At 43.6% G+C, this 17,970-nt stretch overlaps 1 protein-coding gene across 4 annotated transcripts in view; it reads right to left on the bottom strand.

The window, feature by feature from the left end:
* Window positions 1-17,970, bottom strand: part of GATB (glutamyl-tRNA amidotransferase subunit B) — an 83,949-nt gene that overhangs the window by 31,286 nt on the left and 34,693 nt on the right. For 2 of the 4 annotated variants that reach the window (XM_027067242.2, XM_027067230.2), the window contains exons 5-9: window positions 17,585-17,707; window positions 9,070-9,183; window positions 6,884-6,968; window positions 6,109-6,168; window positions 3,965-4,154 (exon numbers count right to left, since the gene is read on the bottom strand). In XM_027067242.2, the coding sequence (XP_026923043.2) occupies window positions 3,965-4,154; window positions 6,109-6,168; window positions 6,884-6,968; window positions 9,070-9,183; window positions 17,585-17,707 (572 nt within the window). The remainder of the gene's footprint in view (window positions 1-3,964; window positions 4,155-6,108; window positions 6,169-6,883; window positions 6,969-9,069; window positions 9,184-17,584; window positions 17,708-17,970) is intronic. The other 2 variants (XM_027067235.2, XM_027067245.2) reach the window with 2 other exon arrangements.

Below are 17,970 nucleotides of genomic sequence, written 5' to 3'. Positions count from 1 at the left end.
AAAGCCTGGGCTCTGAAGTCTCCACAGGCTTGGCTGAGTTACTTAACGTCTTACATTCAACCGCAGAGGTTATGTTTCCTCATCTGTAAAATGGGGAGAACAGCAATATCGACCTCAGAGGGTTGTTGTAAGGGTAAATTAAAAAGTGACCACTATAAACCACAGAGACTTCTGTCAGTGAGTAGCCATTTTTATGTACTGCTTAGGCAAATGACTACAATTTGTTTGCATTCTCTGAATCAGGTAAGGCAGATTTAGGAAGAGATACCCCCACAGACATCATTTTGGGATTATCGGCACATGCATATAATCTAGATCATTCTAATAATTACTCCTGGAATATGCTGACTCAGAGAAGGACTTGTTACACTATTAGAACCTCGTATTTTTCAGAATCCTAATACCTGGATCTCAGCTTCTACATTTCTATTCCTTAATCCTTACAAAGGAGGTCAACAATCGAGCAATCTGATTTATGAAAGGGAAGCAAGGTTAACCAAATAGGTCAAAGTTTCACGTCGGGCAAGATACTTTCTATGTGGCCAGAGGAAAAAACAGTAATACAGATTTTCTGTTCGGAGGTGACTGTCAGGAAGGTTCATGAGAGAAAACCAGAATATAGATTGGACTTAATGTCCTGACAAAACCAGTTTAGAAAACAAGAGTCAGAGACACCAAGTGATTTGCATCGGAACACAGGATCTGGGGTGGTTAGAGTGGTGATCCAGGTCTTCTCACCCCGAGTTCAAGGAGTCAGGTATCGTTCCATGATTTGCTAGGTTGTCAAGACTGGCTTATGTATCTGATCTTTAGGAACAGAGATGCTTTTGTCAGGAATGCTGCTTCTTCCAGGGCTTCCATGAGTATTGTAATGGTATCCCACGTGCTTACTTGTTTGTCTGTCCATTCACTGAATAAATATTCACTGAGTGCCTACTACATGCCAGACATGGTGGGAGATGCTAAAATATAATATTAGGGTTCTGTAAATATCAAGCCTAAATTATCAATACATAATTCAGTCCTTACCAGACAATAAAATAAGATAAAGATCAGAGTTAAATTCTGAAGTCTCTGTTATTTGTAAGGCATGTGTGTGAGGGTGGGTATGTGCTTAAATGCTAACTTAATAAGCAATCTGAAGGCACAAAGCATGGAATCGAAGCTCAGCAAAGCACACCTCCACTACTGCTATTTATTTAATGAATACTCCTGGGCACTCTTTAAATTGAAAGATGGTTCATTAGATTTGTGCATCCGCCCTTCTCAGCAATCTGTTGTGTTTCTGATGAAGGCAGGAAAAAACATGAACATATCATTTTCGGGTCTGAGTAACTCAGCTTTCAATGATTACAAAGTCATAAAGAGCTCAGGATGCCTACTTTCAGGAAAACAATTTGTCTGACTCATTCTCTTTCCATTGCTTTTAAGTTCTCTTTGCGCTCATCTTGGGAATTTCAAGGGCTGGCCCTTTAAAAAACAATGAATCACCTAATACATTAGCTGCAAGCTATATAAATAAGCATATTTTTAAGCTATTAAAAGACCAGTCCCGTCAAAACTGGCTCAAAAATCACCTCCTTCTTGAAGTTTTTCCCTTTTGTTCTGATCAAGGTAATCACTGCCTCCCCGGGCTCCCATCCTGCATTATGCATCTATTGGTTAGCTGCTTAGCTGTGTCATGTGTGTGTGTATACATATAAACTCTTGGAAAGCAAAGAAACACTTTTTTTTTTTAATCTCTGCCTCTGAGTACCCACTACATAGGAGATGCAACAGAAAATAAAAGTGGTGGACTGAGGAGATGAAAGGTGGGTTCCCCTAAACAGGACCTTAAACTATGAAAACATACACCCACTCACCAGGCATCCCTCAGCCTTTATTCAAGGCTTCCTGTGAAGGACACACGAGTGGAGCCTGGGTCAGAAACATGAACAAGAAAACCTCCCTGCCCTCAGAGGACTTCTTTCAGTAAGGGACGGCAGACGCTCCCCACCATCACATGCTTGTTGGAGGCCAAGTGTGACAATGCTAGAGAGATGCTCTTCAAAGGGAGTGTATATTTGCAGTCTGTGCCTTGGAGAGAAATAGCCATAATCTTGAGAGGAGTTTCCAAGAGATCTTTTCATCTCTCTTATAAAGGAAGTTGATATACAAAAATAACTTTTAACATTATATTTAGTGGATTCTTCTCTAAAATCGCAGTTGTGAGCAAAGAAATGGCCAAGAGAAGCCTGGGAGGTTCAGGTGGTTAAGCATCTGACTTCAATTCAGGTCATGATCTCATGGTTCGTGGGTTTGAGCCCAGAGCCTGGATGGAGCCTGCTTTGGATTCTGTGTCTACCTCATTCTCTGCCCCTCCCCTGTTTGTGCCATCTCTGTCTTTCAAAAATGAATAAAAGTTAAAAAAATTCTTTTTTAAATGGCCACGAAACCTAGGTTCTTCATTTGCTACCTCCAAGGGCTGCCTGTGTTCACCTGGCGGAAGGCCAAATAAAGAGAGGTAACAGATGTCTTTGATGCTAAGACCCAGTGGGCTCCGTCCCAGTCTTCCTGCCCTGTGTAATCTGGCAGTTGTAAAATGCAGAACCAGAACGTGGCATTTCGTATTTAGTCCGGTGGGCTGGAAATTCAAGTGATCAGATGTTGGGGAAGATGGACAGGACTAAAACTCAGTTTGGTTATGTCAACCTAGGGAAAAATACTTGAGTTGTAAGAGGTTTCAGATTAAAAGTTGTTCTGTCCAAGATGCTAACTGATTCACACAAAGATCTGGCATTAAGCACTGCTGATGCGCTAATCTGTGCTGAGGAACAGCGAATGAGAGGGTGACACAGCCTTTGCCTGCAAGGCACTGAACAAGTCACACTATGAAATAATTAAAATCTAGCACCGCAACCATCACAGAGTTATGGCTAAGACACAATGTCAGCCCACAGCAGGCAGTGGTCACCTCTGCCTGGAGTATGAAAAAAAATCTGCGCACGCCTAATCATTACCGGGAGGAAAAGAGGAGTTTTCACGTGAGATTCTCCAGGAAGTTTTCCTATTAGCTGATTTATAAAGAGAGAGCCGTTCACTCAACAAATATCCACTTGCCAACCCTGTACCAGAAATGGCAGGGCTGCTGTTACTGAAGTATATAAATATGTGCATTCCAGCATCCCTATGTAGTTATTATTGGTTAATTAAAATCCCAAAATCCAGAGTCTGTGCAGACTCCACTGCTCCAAAAGCTAAAGTGTGGCATATCCCCAGTGCCTGAACCGTGCAGCAGCAAACTTCCTACTTCCTAACAGGCACGCAGGAGACAACTGTGACAAAACCCTACCCTCACTGAGCCTGTATCACTTTAATGTTGCCATGACAAAGAAAACAGCAAAGCCCCGGGCAGCTTTGAAAAGAATGGAAAATCCCTAAGCAGGTCTCAGTGGTGTCAGATTCTCTAACAGCCCCTTAAGATGCATCTTCAAGCCTCAAAGGGCCGATACTTTTAGTCGGAGTTTTCAACGTTTCGTGTGGAATAAACGTTTTTCTTCTACAATTGGAGAAACAGCTGGCTGGCTTTTGAGAACCGAACTTCCTGCCAGACCCTGTCATGGTTCAATACTGCTAGACATCTAGAAACCCTATACATTGATTTTCTTTTGTCCTGCGGACACATGGGAAAACATTCATCCATAACATTTGGACTGTCTTCAAGTAGCCTCCACGGCTGCTGTGAGCAGCTGTTCATTTCTACACAGAAGAAATGACTGACGCGAGATTCTGCTTCATCTTCTGGTTTTTTGAGGAGTATTTACTGTAAAGGGTGGTGAGCAAAGGTTATCGCACCTTGTTCTTCTCAGAAGCATCTATTGTACAACAACTGAAGCAACCTGCCTGCTCCACTCAGAGCCCACAGTGTAGAGCATTACCCTAAACTGCTGAGCTGGGTTTATTTTAGACTCTGATCAATACCTACCAGTAAGGCGAAGCTGTGTTCTGGCAGTATCCCATACTGTTGAATGAGCTTCTCTCGGGTCTCACTGGGGAGCTCAGGGAGCTGCTCCCGAATCCGGTCAATGTTGATCACTTGCTGTGGGTCTGCACCAGCAGGCAGAGATGCAGTGTCATAGAGCAGCAGGGGAGGAAGGTTGGGTTCGGGCATAAACCTAGGCACAGAGAGGAAATGGGGTCTGGCTCGGAAGTGTTTCGTTTAACGGGAAAAAACTCCTATCATCAAAAGTTTCATGTTTAGCTGCCGTGTTAAAATTGCCAATGTCTTCGAATGTCCCATAATATCAATTCTCCCTGTTTCCCAGGAAGGAGTCTTTGGACAAGTGTATTCTACAGATCAAGACCACCAGATCTGCCAGCGTCCATGCTTATAAACGAATGATGAGCAAAAAAGGCACCATGCAGGGTTTATGCCACACTGCGATTTCTAATTGTGGATAAAGTACATATTCATAAAGACATAGGTTGCGAAAAATAGGACCAAATGAGAACAATCTACTTATTAGGCAGAAAAAAAGACTTTCCCTCATTTAAAAATTCTCACTATTTTTAGCAGTATCTGTGAAATAAATGAAAAGTCAAAGAAAAAGAAAACCTTGAGATGTGGAAGAAATCAATAAGATTTTGCCTAAATAAAATGTAGAAGCTATTGGGGAGGGAGAGACGAGTAAGCGGGGCACAGGGGATTTTCAGGACAGTGAAACTATCCTCTAGGACACTGTAACAGTAGATGTACGTCATTATACATTTGCTCAAAACCCACAGAACATGCAACGTAAAGAGTGAACCCTAATGTAAACTATAGACTTTAGTTAATAATAAAATCTCAGTATCAGTTCATCAATTATAGCAAATGTACTGTACCAGTGTGTTTAGTGAGTGTTCAACATTTCCTGGGGAATAGATGCAAATCACACAGCAACGCAAGATGCTGTCAGGGGAAACTGTGGGGGGTGACGTGGAGCACACTGTACATGCCAAGGAGCATACGGGACCTCTCTGCTGCACCATTGCATATAATGTCTTTCCCTCTGTTGTATTCCAGCATCCAACATTTTCTCTCTGCTTATACTTGTCAAAGGGCTTACGTAGAAGCAGGATAATGCTGAGCAAATGGTGGCGCCATGGTGATAGATCAGACGTGCAAACAACCCATCACCTCAATGCCAAATCTGTGCTGTGAATCAGCCTGACTTCCGATGGCAAGAGGAAAGCCAAAGGGAGGCTTCCTGAATCCCGCCTATTAACCTGAGGGATTGAGCCAAAGCCACTAGCTGACCTAAAAGCCAAACTCCACGCTGATTAAGAAAGCAGCACAAACAGAGTAGGGCGGCAACATTGGAGAACAAAGAAGCTCTTGGGAAGAACAGGTTGAACTGAGATCACAGTGATTCAAACAATCTTGACTTCGACAGACAGGAGAGGAGCCCTTCAGGGGAGGTTCACTCTAAGGGTTTAGGAGTTTCTTTCCCACATCACAGTGCTACTTCTGTTCAAGATGCTTGTCATCCACAGCAAGAGCTGCACTTCCTGCATTTTGTGGAGGAACAGTGGGCTAACCTCAACAACTTTGTCGCTTAAAACCTCAATCTTTCAAATCTGCTAAACTCGGTGGGGAAAAAAACAAAAGGTTCAATTTACCTTAAGCCTGTCCTTATTTCTGGATCTCATATTAAGTACAAGTTGTTTAGTTTATCAATTAAATAGCATCACCTGAGATACGAAGGGAAATGCCACTGACATATGCATCTCTTTTTTTCCCCATATCTTCTCAAGGATCTTCAGTGTGTTACTTTATCTATCACTGAATATAAAAACATCCTAGGCCCCATCCTCAACTGCCACCCTCTTAGCTCAACAACTCTCACACAGAGGTGAGTCAACAGTGTCTTCCAACAGTTGAATTTCGTCAAATCAGGCACTCTGAGGCTACCAAAAGAAGAAAACATTCTTTCTCTCAGTATACACATAAAATAGGAAGTCCAGATTTTCCATCATGCAACAATACAAACACAAAGTGGTTCTTAAAAACTATCCAGGATCATTATGGTACTCTGCGAGTGGATTTGAAATACGCCCCTGACCCCAAACATGTAATGGTACTTTGACAAGAGGAGTAACCACCTGTAGTCTTGTTTTCCTTCTTTGTCTCTCATCGGTACGGTGCACCTATGACGGTTAAATAAGAAAACGTTACACAAACATTGCGCGCAGCACCACCTAACATATGTGCAAAGGGAAATGGGTTACCCCTATCAATAAGAGCCACGGGCAAATTCAAGCTCTTTCACCTTCTTTGGCAGACACTTACGTGACTCCATGAAAAAATTATATTAATGGAAGAGAAATATTTAGATTAACTAAAAAAAGAGAGAAGAAATTGCTTCAATGTTTCCGGCTTCTAACCAGCTCAAACTCTCGTCTTCTGAGCTTTTTTCGGTCTCTTGCTAAAAGCACAAAATCCTCAAAATTCGGAGTCAGAATATCAGAGTCAAAGTTATCAAAACAAAGCAAAACAAAACAAAGGACACCTCTGTAACCAACCCTAAGCTCTCTTTACCTCTAGCTTGAACTGGTAGAGCTTAAGTCTGATAGAATTTAAGGAAGTAGAAATTCTTGCCATAAAGTGGGTAAACTAGAAGCAAATGAAAGGCCAGAACATAATAAGTACTTATGTACAAGTCTGGTTCAATTTCAACCTCTTGCCAGCCCTACAGGATATTCTATCCTTGTAGCATACAGTATTCTCCCAATTGCACTAGTGAGAAAAGCATTCATGCAGAGAAGCTAAGTACCTTCTTCAAGGTCAGAGGGCTTGCCTGTGGTGAGCCTGGATTGGAGCCCCACCCAGCTGTGTTCAAGATGCTTGTCAAAGCAAACTCACCCTAGCTTGTAGTCAAATGAGCGAGTTTCATTCAGAATTTCACATCCATTCTCAAGTTCATTGATTTGTCTCTGAATTTCATAGTCTAAGAAAAACATAGTAATTTAGTATCATATTTTGATTCCTTTAATCCAATCAAGCAATAATTAGAAATCTTTTTCAATCTTCAAGTCAAAAATAATCAAGAGAGTTGTTCATAATAATTCTTCCCTGATAGGCTATATTTTTGCATTGCAATCATAGGATAATGGTGCCGGAAAGGGCCTTTTAGGAAGTTCTGCTTCCTCACTTTCTGAGAAAACTCAGGTTCATGGTGACCCAGTCCAGTTTACAGCTCTTGGTAGAAGAAGGGTTAGGACCAATATCTAGGCCAACTAATTCCAGATCAGGGACCGCTGCCAATCAAGTTCTTATCCAGGGATCCATGGACAGACTTCAAGAGGTTCTGGTACCTCCTGAAATTATACACAAAATGTGGGTGTGTGCATTTGTACATTTTTTGGAGACAGAGTCCAAAATTTTCATAGGGATCTATGACCCCACATGATTAAGAGCCACTGCTCTATGCCATGCTCCCTCACCACCAAACCAGGCAGACTGTGGTAAGCAAGAAACAGCCACAACTCTTAAGCTTCTTTCTGAAAGCAGCTTAAGCTTCCCCTTTACTCCCCACACCATCAAATACCACTTTCCCGCACCCGAATCCAAACTTTTTTACCTGGGCTGACAAGCAGCAGCAACACCAAAATGTGTCAGTTTCTGCTCCCCATCTCCCCCACTGAGACGATAGCTACTAGGCATGATGTAAGGAGAAACGTGGGGTGGAAAAATCATGGGCTTGGAGAATTAAGCCCATCATAGTAAATCTGAGGTTCTTCCGGTCCAAGTGAGAACACAGGCAGAATTCTGTCTCGGGAGCTCCTTTGTAAATCATTATGGATAAACCTACCTAAAATCTTGCTGCTTGTTTTTTTAGGTTGCATCACCACCTCCTAGAGTAATGAGTTCCAGAACACTTACTATTCACAGGGTGAGGCAGAGCTTTCTTCTATTTTTGCCAAGCTTCCCCTTCATAACACTGCGCTGTAAGGGTTTCCCTGACCCAAACCTTTCATGGCTTCATAAACATGGACTGTATCTCCTTTTAGAGACAGAAGAGTCCCACCTCTTTGGTCTATCTTCATGTGGGAACCTTCCCTTACCCCTTTCCCTTGAGTAAGTTATCCCCCTTGACCATTAGGATGCCGTTTTTCTGAAAATTTGTACTCACAGTATCTTTGTTGAGGCTGATCATTTCAGGTTCAGGATAAGGTTTCACACAAGACTAGAGAATCTCTGCTCTATTGTTTCCAATGCTTTTCTCAACAAGACCCAAGACTCTACTCAACACACAGCAATGTATCCAGATAGCTTGTGCTCTGTGCATCCTTGAAGGAATGCACTTTAAACTCAATCCCTCCCTACATTCTCTCTTCCTCTACAGATACTTTTGGTTTTAAAGAATATTTTAGGCCTCTGAGATGTCTTCACAGTCAGCAATGTCATGGGACTGTATGAGCTCCAATAAGACCAAAACTTGACTATATAGGCACATGCAATCTATTAGTAAAAATAGTAAGAAGCAGAAAAATATATTGACCAGTGAGGTCAAATTATGGCCAATGTATAATGAATAAACATGACTTTGTAAAGTTCATGCAGGTCAGAAAGAATGTGGTAAACAGAAAAACAGAGTTACAGTATTTTGTAGACCCTCCCATAAAAAGGATCCTCCCTTTGAATCTGCTTTGAATCAAATGTGCTGGAAGAGAGAGACACTATAGGAGTTCTAGAGCTTAGGACTCAAGAAGCCTTGAGGCCTCTGCCTTCATTCCCTTAGAATGCCCATTGCCAAACAAGAAAGTCCAGGCTAGGCAAGTGAATGAAGAAGGACCACAAGGAAAGAGAAGCCTAGCAGACCTCTAGCACCAAGGTGTTGATATGTGAGTGGCGTCGCCTTAGACCCTCTGTTTCAGCCGAGGTGCCAGCTTCCACAGCCTCATGAATGAGCTGAGGCAGGATCTAATCAGTAGAATTGTGAAAACAGAAATGGTGACTGTATAAGCCACGAAGGTTTGGGGTGGCTTGTTACAAAGCAATAGATAATGGATACAAAAGGAAGATTAAAAGTAATAGCTGACGTTCACCTATTGCTCTGGCCAGGAACCTGGCACTGTTGAGATTCTTCACTTCAGTTCGAACGCCCAAAGGCTCCCCAGGATGATGCACAGATATGTTGGCATCCACTCTTAACTGGCCCTCTGGAAGGAGAGAAAAAAGACAACTCTTTAGAAATTCTTTGAGGCAACGTGGTCTTTTGAAGTCTCCCGGCAAGTAATATTTAATTCCACTTGCTGTTTAGTCAGTTATGGCAACCCAAGTTTAGAGAAGGTATGGTTGGTCCCGAAGCTCTTCTGCCCACTTACGAGAATTACAGTCCTAAGGCATCTGAGGTGTGAGCTTATGTGTGCGTGCATATCTGTACGCCCCTGTGCACGTGCAGAAGACAGGAGAAATTCTGGAGGTACCAGATGCAGAAATCTAATTTTTTGCCAAATAAGAAAAACAACACTGTCAAAATGGAAAATTACTCTGTAGTTTTATCCTGAGTTTTTATCCAAAGTGTGAGAGCTGAGCTGGCAGGAAGGCATTAGAAATGATCATCTGATAACCCTGCACAGCTCTCCAATGGAAGGTGGATTTCCAACAGTGATTCCAGGAGATCCATAAGGGAGTCCTTGAGATTTTACAGCTGAAGGGCAAATACCAGAAACCTGGGCTTTTCCCCTCCTCCTTCCTCTGGGTACTGCAATCATCTCTTCTTTCCACAAACAGGACTCTGAACCCTTCCTGATTGCTGTAAGGATTTGTTGCAGCAGACAGTGCTGTTATGAAGGGGTGAGTCTGTGGAGGAACTCAGAGGGGACTACCTCCCTCCTGGAAGGCCCTTCTCTGACCCAGAAAGCCCCTTCAGATAAGGAGCAATAACCCCTAAGGAAGCAGGTGGTTTGTGGAGAGGACTAAGAGGCCCTTGCGGAGGAGACAGAGACAAAATCCTAAGACAAATAGGTAGATGAAGATAAAAAACAATCACATTTTATACCCTACGAAGTAAAACTCAGATTCTCTATTCTCCAGTTTCATTTACAATATTCAAAACTGAACAGAACGTGAGGGCAAAATGCTGGATTTTTGTTTTCCTAGGCAGGTTCTTAAATTTAAAAAGGACGTGCCAAACCTGAGGGCTGTGATGGGCTGAATCAGGAGATTCATTTTCCAAGACTCCGCAGCAAAAGCATATTAAAATAATGAAACAGGATACATAAATTCCATGCCAAGAAATTCCATGGTCTTAGTCTCTGTTGCTCCCCCAAATGCTGATGTGGGGCTCAACCTCCTGCAAGGTTGAGACCACCGGCCACCCACTGCCTGCCCTACTCTCTCCACTTGTTCCCCCAGAACAAAGGATGAGCTCCCCCACTCTGCGACCCCAAGTGCCACCCACGCTGACCGTCAGGGAAAAAGGTGCTTTCAGCTCAGAAATTAATCTACGTATCTAGCACGGACTTCTCAACATTTTGGACAATTTGTGCCTCCTTGAACGTCAAGAAGTCCCAACTATTCCTGACGTTAGACTCGTGGTCTAGGAAACCTGAAGTCATCTACACTGCCTCTGTTTTCTTTTCCTGTTACGTCCAAACTGACAACTAGATCCTGTCAGTTCTTCTCTCCCAACCCCCCTCATATCTGTCACTTCCTCTCTATTTCCACTGCGGCCACCCTCGCTGGAGGGCTCGGAACTTCAGACCGGGTTTCAGAATCACATCCCGACTTGTAGTTCAGCAACCCCTCCTTGTCCAGTCACCCACAATGTGGCTATGACTTTCATCCTGCTATGATGTGGCTTTCATCATTTTCTCTGCTTGCTCATGTGCAGGGCCAGCTCCTGCTGGACCATCTTGTCTCTTCTGCTTGGTACTGAAGAGCCGTCATCCAGTCTTGGCTGACGCGACCCACATTTTCTCTGCTACTCAGACCATGAGAATGCTTTCCTCCAGTCAGGGAAGCTTTCTGCATAGGAGCCCCTGCCCACTCCACTGGCTCCTGCACGTCCTCTTTATCACTATTACTGTCCCTTCTTCAGCCTCTGCTCATCCCCCAAGATCCCACTTAAGTGTTACCACTTCTCCTCCTAGAAGCTCTCATCAATAAGCTTGCCTCCGCTGGTGGCTCCTCTGAATTATTAGAATATACACGGTCAATACCATAGAACTTAGCACATGACTACAGTCTATTTTGAATTAATCTTATCTTTAGGACCGAAATGAAAGTCTCTTCAGGACTGTCCCTGGATTTCAAATCCTCACCCACCCTCCTTCCCAAGAACATCATTCTTTCAGCTACCTCCTCTCTCCCACATCAGTCAACCCCCTTGCTTTCTCGGCAGTACTTCTAGTAGAGACACACGCAGAAAGTCTCGCTCCTGGAAAACAAAAACAAACCAAACAAAGCACAAACCCTAGCCCCTTGAACCCCATTTGCTTTCCATCAGTTACTAAGCTGTCTCTCTGCTTTCCTTTCCAGCAAATCCTCTCCCACAGGTTTTGCTTGCTTGTTGCACATCTTGTCTCTACCATCTCACCTCCCGTTCACTCCTAAACCTTCTTCAGTCTCGCTTCTGTCCCCGCCTCTCTGAAAATTCCTCGCTAAAGTCACCAGCAACCTCCTGGCTGCCAAATGCAGTGGACACAGGACCTGTTCTGTCTCCCCTTGCTGGACACTCCAGAAGCATGCAACATACCGACTAATCCTTCCTTCTTCAACTACCTTCCTCTCTTCAGCTGCCGTGACCTTATATGCTCTTGGCTTCCCTCCCACCTCTCTGGACACTCTACTTGCATTTCGTCTGCTGGTATTTTCTTCCCCATCTAATTCAGGACCCTCTTCTTGCACTCTCTCTGGAGGGGTATATAGTTATAAATACCACCAATGTGCTGCTAAGTCCTAAATTTCTCTCTTCTGCCCAGACCTCTACTCTGAGCCCCACCCTTACCTCCACCTGACACTTCCACTTGGAGATCTCACAGACATTTCACTTTCCAGAACTAAATCCCGATTTCCCCTCCACAAATATGCTCATCTTCATCTTCCCAGTTTCAGCCAACAGCACCACCTAGCTCCTCAAGCTTCTTTGAAGGCATCCTTGATTTCTTCCTGCCCCTCGATTTCCACACCAGCCTGTTAACAAATCCCATTATTTCTAAAATCCACCTTGAATCTACTCAGCTTGATCTCTCCATCTTTCCTGATGCCACCCTGTCCAAAACGGCATCCTCTTTCATCTGGTCTACTATAAGAGCTTCTTTCCTGGTGTCTTTGCTTCTACTCCTACTCATCTGAAATCCACTTTCAACACAGCAGCCAGAGTGGTTTTCTACAACGTTCTTCAGAGTCTGTCATTCCCTTACTTAAAAGCCCTTCAATGACTTGCCACTGCATTTGGGATGAAATCCAAATTTCTTCTCATTATTGGTAATCTATACCTTGTCAACTCTTTTCAGTCTTATTTGATGCCATTGTCTTTTTCACTGCCATATTCAGAATCTAGAGCTGGATCTGGCAGAAAGTAACTGTTCAATAAATTAATACCTTGTTGGAGAAGCCAGAACTCTGGTATTTTCCTGAGCAATGAGTAAGCAGACTGGTTACTATCTCACAAGAGGCTCCTGATAAGTTCTCAACTTCTGTCTGAATAGGACTGATCTACAGCTGGAATCATCTGAAAGCCCTATTCAGCTCAGAGGAAAACTTCTAAAGTATGCTGAGCTGTGCTCAACCAAATCTCACTTCTTGGGAAACAACTTTTTTTTTTTAACTCAGGGAACCCTGAGTGGGACTTCACCCGCTTTTAAAAATGGCACCATCTTTTGCAATTTAGAATTTTAACTTGGATAAGGAACAAGAGCATGAATTTCAGTCTCTCCCGGCGAAGGCCATGCTACATAAATGTCTGAGAGGAATCATTTAGTATCCTGCAGTGTTGAAAGAGAGTCCACTAGCCTGGGTTCAAATATAGTATCAAGCATTAACAAAAGACATTCTATCCAGTGAAGACAAAATACCTTTTAAACAAATTAAGTTAAATTGCCTCCAGTGCACAAAAGCCTTACCAGTCAGGTTTACCTCAATGCATTCTGCAGCACTGAGTGAGGGGCCTTCATTCACACATCATGAGAGCGTTATCAAGCTCGATTTCTGCCCTCCAGAAGCAGAGATTTGTAACAGCAAAACTAAAAAACGATACCACTGAGCGCAGTGATATGGTGCAGTTACATATTTTTTTTCAAAGAACACATTCACACATCAGAAATATACCATCAGGACAGAAAACTGTTTCTGTAAACAGCAGGGGCCTGAGGATTTAGAGAGGTCTGTTAAGCTATCTCATTCTGATCACTGGATGCTCTCCAGGACTTAAATAACAAGTTCTGACACACACACACACTGACCAAATTTTATTGAACATATTTCGCAAAGCTTATGTACCCAAAGTGAGTGGTGGTTCTGTAAAAGCAACAGTACTTACTATCATTAATAAAAGCACCTAACATTTACCGAGCACATGCTACTTGTCAGCGCTTGTGAGAAGTTTTATACACTTTATCACATTCATTTCCTACGATGCAGCTTTAGATGAAGCCGCTTAGACACCCTTTGGGCATCTCAAACTTCACATACCCAAGATGGAATTCCAGATTTTCTCCCCGTCTTCCATGTCTCAGTGCACAGTGACACCACACCCAGCTGCCCAGCCCTATGTGATGACCTTTCCCTTTCCATACACAAGTATCTGGGGACTCGCTTCATAAATGTGGAAAGTGAGGCTCAGAGAAATCAAAACCCCTTGCCCAGGTTCTTTCGGCCACCAGAGGCAGGACAGGGCCCCAACCCAGGGCTGGGACCTTAGCATCCTCAGCACCCATGCTCTGCCATCCTGCCTCTCTAAGGTGTCATCTATGGCTGTGACACCGTTGTGGCTGCCTCTAGGAAGCAGTGTGATGCGGGGTTTAGAGGAAGGGCTCCTGGGCGCAGACCCACCTGGACTCAAATCCCAGCTCAGTCACTTCTTGTGAGCCTTGGGCAAATAACACGACCTCTCTAAACCTCAGCCTCTTCACCTATACAACAGGCGTGACAGCACCTATCTCTCAGGAATACCATAAACGAGATGGTAATTTTTAAAAATGCTTGGTGAGCTGATGAGCACAGGCTAGCCGTTCAAAATGGCAGACGTTATCACCGAAACCATGTCAAATGTCTACTTCAGTGCACACTCAACTCTACAGATGGCTTTGAGGATCTCAACAGTGGCAAACGTCCACTGAGAAGGAAATGACTTCAGGAACCCAGGCTGAGCTGACCCATGCTCATTAGCAAAACTATCAGGAACTCACTGAATCACAGTCCAGAGCAACTGAAGCTTCATTCCAAAAGCACCCTGGGGGTCCACTGGTCCCTTCTAGGGTGGTCCTCAGTTCTCAGACTGCAGTCTCCAATGCCAGCATAGTGGTCCTACGGTGGTGGGGCAGAAGAAGGATCAAAGGGGTTGGGGCTGATAAAATACTAACAGCACAAAAAGCTCGACCCCTGCAGACTCTATGCGGACCTTCCCTCCCCATATCACTCAGAACAGCCGCAGCCGCTCTGCTGCTGTGCTAGGGGCAAAGCTGCTGGATTTGTATTTAAAAGCAACAAACAGTGTCACAACAAATGAGATTTAATGAACCCTCTCAGCTGTCACCGACTGATGAGTTCTTGCCGTTATGGTTTATCTCTTGGCAAGGACCCAGATGGGACTATTTCTCAGCTAACAGGTGGTCCGTTTATTATTCCATAGGTTTGCTAGGAATCACAGTTATTTTGAGGAAGAATGGAATAATAAAATTTTTTTAAGTGATAGAGAATCAACACTTAGTGCATAAATGGATAACCATCCAACCTGCCCATATTTATGTTCTGTGGGTAAAAAAGCAGCGTGAACCATAAATCTGAAATGGAGAGTTCTCTTACCCTACAACAGAGCCTCGCTTCTATAAAGCCAAGTTGTAGGCAGACTCATGTAGCTGTGTTTTTCCAGTGTTTAGCTTAAAGTAGATACTAAATAAGCAAGTTCTGTCTTCAAATTCAACTTGTATGGGGCTCCAATGTTACAGTTTGTTGCTTGTAACATGTTCTCTGTGACAAATGTGGCGTTACAATTTCAGAAGTACTTTTGTAACACGCAAATATAATGTGGGACATCAAAAGGTTGGTAAATAGTCTTATAAACCAACAAGGAGATGAATCATCATCCTCAAATGGTATTTACTGGCATCCACTGTGACCACTTTCTGACGGTTAATTTTATGGGTCAACTTGACAGAATCACAAAGTGCCCAGATATTTGGTTAAACGGTATTCTGGGTGTGTCTGTGGGCTGCTTCTGGAGGAGAGAACATTTGAATTGGTAGACTGAATAAAGCAGACTGCCTTTGCCATTGTGGGTAGGCCTCATTCAATCTGCTGGAGGCCTGAGGAGAACAAAAGGTAGAGGAGGGGGCAACTTGCTCTCTCTGCCTGACTGTCGTGGAGCTGGGGTACTGGTCTCCTCCAGCCTTCGGATTCAGCCTCACACTGGAACTTCCACCACCGGCTCTCCTGGTTCTCGGGCCTTCAGACTTGGTCTGGAACTATACTACCAGCCCTCCTGCAGCCTGCTAACTACAGATCATGGGACTGCTGGCCTCCATAATCACATCAGCCAGTTCCTTAGAATAAATCTCTTCATATATAAACATACATACATATGACATTCACGTGCACATATACACACATCCTATTGGTTCTGTCTCACTGGAGTACTCTAATACACTACTGAACTTTGAATTAACAACTGTATATGCAGAATCTGTATCTTTTCTCCACTCCTGCCTTTCTCTACTCAAGGAATGCTGAGTGGCAAGAGTTTTGTTTAAAGCCCCTGGGAACAGAAAATAGAGGGCAATCATGGGCGAGGCTAGCTTTTGGTGACTTAAGGGCAGGAGGAGCACCTGGGTGGTTCCGCTGATCCAGCATCCCACTCTTGATTTCGGCTCAGGTCATGATCTCACAGTGTGTGAGTTTGAGCTCCACATCAGTCTCCATGCTGACAGCACAGCACGAAGTCTGCTTGGGATTCACTCTCCTTTTCTCTCTGCCTTCCCCCAGCTTGCATGCATCCTCTCTCTCCCTCTCTTTCAAAATAAATAAATAAAGTTAAAAAAAAAAAAAAAAAAAAAAACGAGTGCTAGGAAGGGGCCATGAGAGGAACCATTAAGAAATTGAGTTTGACCAAAATTTGTAATCTTTATTTTTTCTGAGAGAGAGACAGACAGACAGACAGACAGACAGTGAGGTGGGGAGGGGCAGGGGGAGAGGTGGAGGGAGAATTTTAAGCAGGTTCCACGCCCAGCCCAGGGCCTGATGCTAGGCTGGACCTCACAACCCTGCAATCATGACCTGAGCTGAAATCAAGAGACAGACGCTTAACTGACTGAGCCACCCAGGTGCCCCCCAAACTTGTAATCTTTATATCCAATTTGCAAACACTTAAAACATACATTTTGCTTGGTCCCAATGGCACAGGTGTTTCTTTTGTTTGATTTCCTACTACATTTCTAATGAAGTTGATATTATCCCAAAGTTCGAATATTTTGAAATCATAACTTTGCCTTATACTTGATGTAATTGGGCTTCAGCTGTAGTTGGATGAAAATTCCACAAAATGAAGACACAAATAAAAATCATCAAGTAGCAACTAAGTGCTACCTGCACAGACTCACAAACTGAGAGCTATTCTGGAAAATATAATGTCTTCTGAGAAAGATAAAACTGTTCAAACACACTATTTCACTGACCCTAATTTTGGTGCAAAACATTTGGATAGAAGCCAGAAGAAAGCATCTAGTCGCATCTAGTCCTTTGTGAAAGAAAGAAAGAAAGAAAGAAAGGAAGGAAGAAAGAAAGAAAGAAAAAGTCGCTCACCCCCAGTATAGCAAACCAAAACTTAAGTGCAGTTTCAGCCTCTCCCAGGACCGTGACCTTTTATCCAGTTGACCTGGAAGTTCCTGATCAACACCAGAGAGGTAATCTGCATGACAGACCCCGCCCCCCAAAGAAAGGTGACCTTACCTGAAACAATCCACTCTCTGCTATAAAACTTCCTTTATCACCCCTTTCTCTCTATAAAAGTCTTCCATTTTGTACAACTCCTTGGAGCTACCTCCTATTAGCTAGATGAGACGCTGCCTGATTCATGAATCTTTAAATAAAGCCAGTCTCATCTTCAAATTTACTCAGCTGAATTTTTTTTTTTTTTTTTTTTTAACAACACCTAATCTCATATTCTTGGGCTCAGTGCCTTGGTGCCGTTGCTGTTGGTGTGTTTAGTTTTGACTAGGGGCTCATTAAGGAACCCAAGGAAAACTCTAAGGAAAAAACCCCAGAGGTCTAAAGGCAGACAAAACACGTAAACAACCCCAATGCAGCTGACGCAGAAAACACTCCAGTGAGAAGACACCTGGGAAGCGGAAAAAGAAGATCAAGAAGGAGGGACACGACCGACAGCTCCTCTGTGGCTTCTACCTGCCATATTTGCCTGGCTGGTCCCCAGTGCTTGAAGTATCAGCTGCAGCTCTCTGACGGCTGTTGCTGCCTCTTCTCCACAGGACATGTCCGGCTCCAGCACCACTTCCAGAAGGCCAACTCCTACCAAAGAGAGGCAGGGTCAGCCTGACCGCAGCTCTCCAGATAAATCAGGCTGAAGTCTCAGGAAAACCCTGCATCACTGATGGACTCTCAACACGGGTTCTAGCCTTTGAATGGTTTCTCCTCCCCTTCAAATTTTGATTTTTAACTTTGGTTCTTTCAGTGTCTGCTTGAGAGATCGAGCTGCGGGGTCGGTGACGAGGTGGCTACATTTATCACATTTTAGGGATAGGTTATTAGCAAGCCTGACGATAATCACAGTT

This window comes from Acinonyx jubatus, chromosome B1 (genome assembly GCF_027475565.1).
Source record: "Acinonyx jubatus isolate Ajub_Pintada_27869175 chromosome B1, VMU_Ajub_asm_v1.0, whole genome shotgun sequence".
In the NCBI taxonomy this organism is placed as follows: Eukaryota; Metazoa; Chordata; class Mammalia; order Carnivora; family Felidae; genus Acinonyx; species Acinonyx jubatus.
This window is presented reverse-complemented; position numbering and strand designations above follow the sequence as displayed.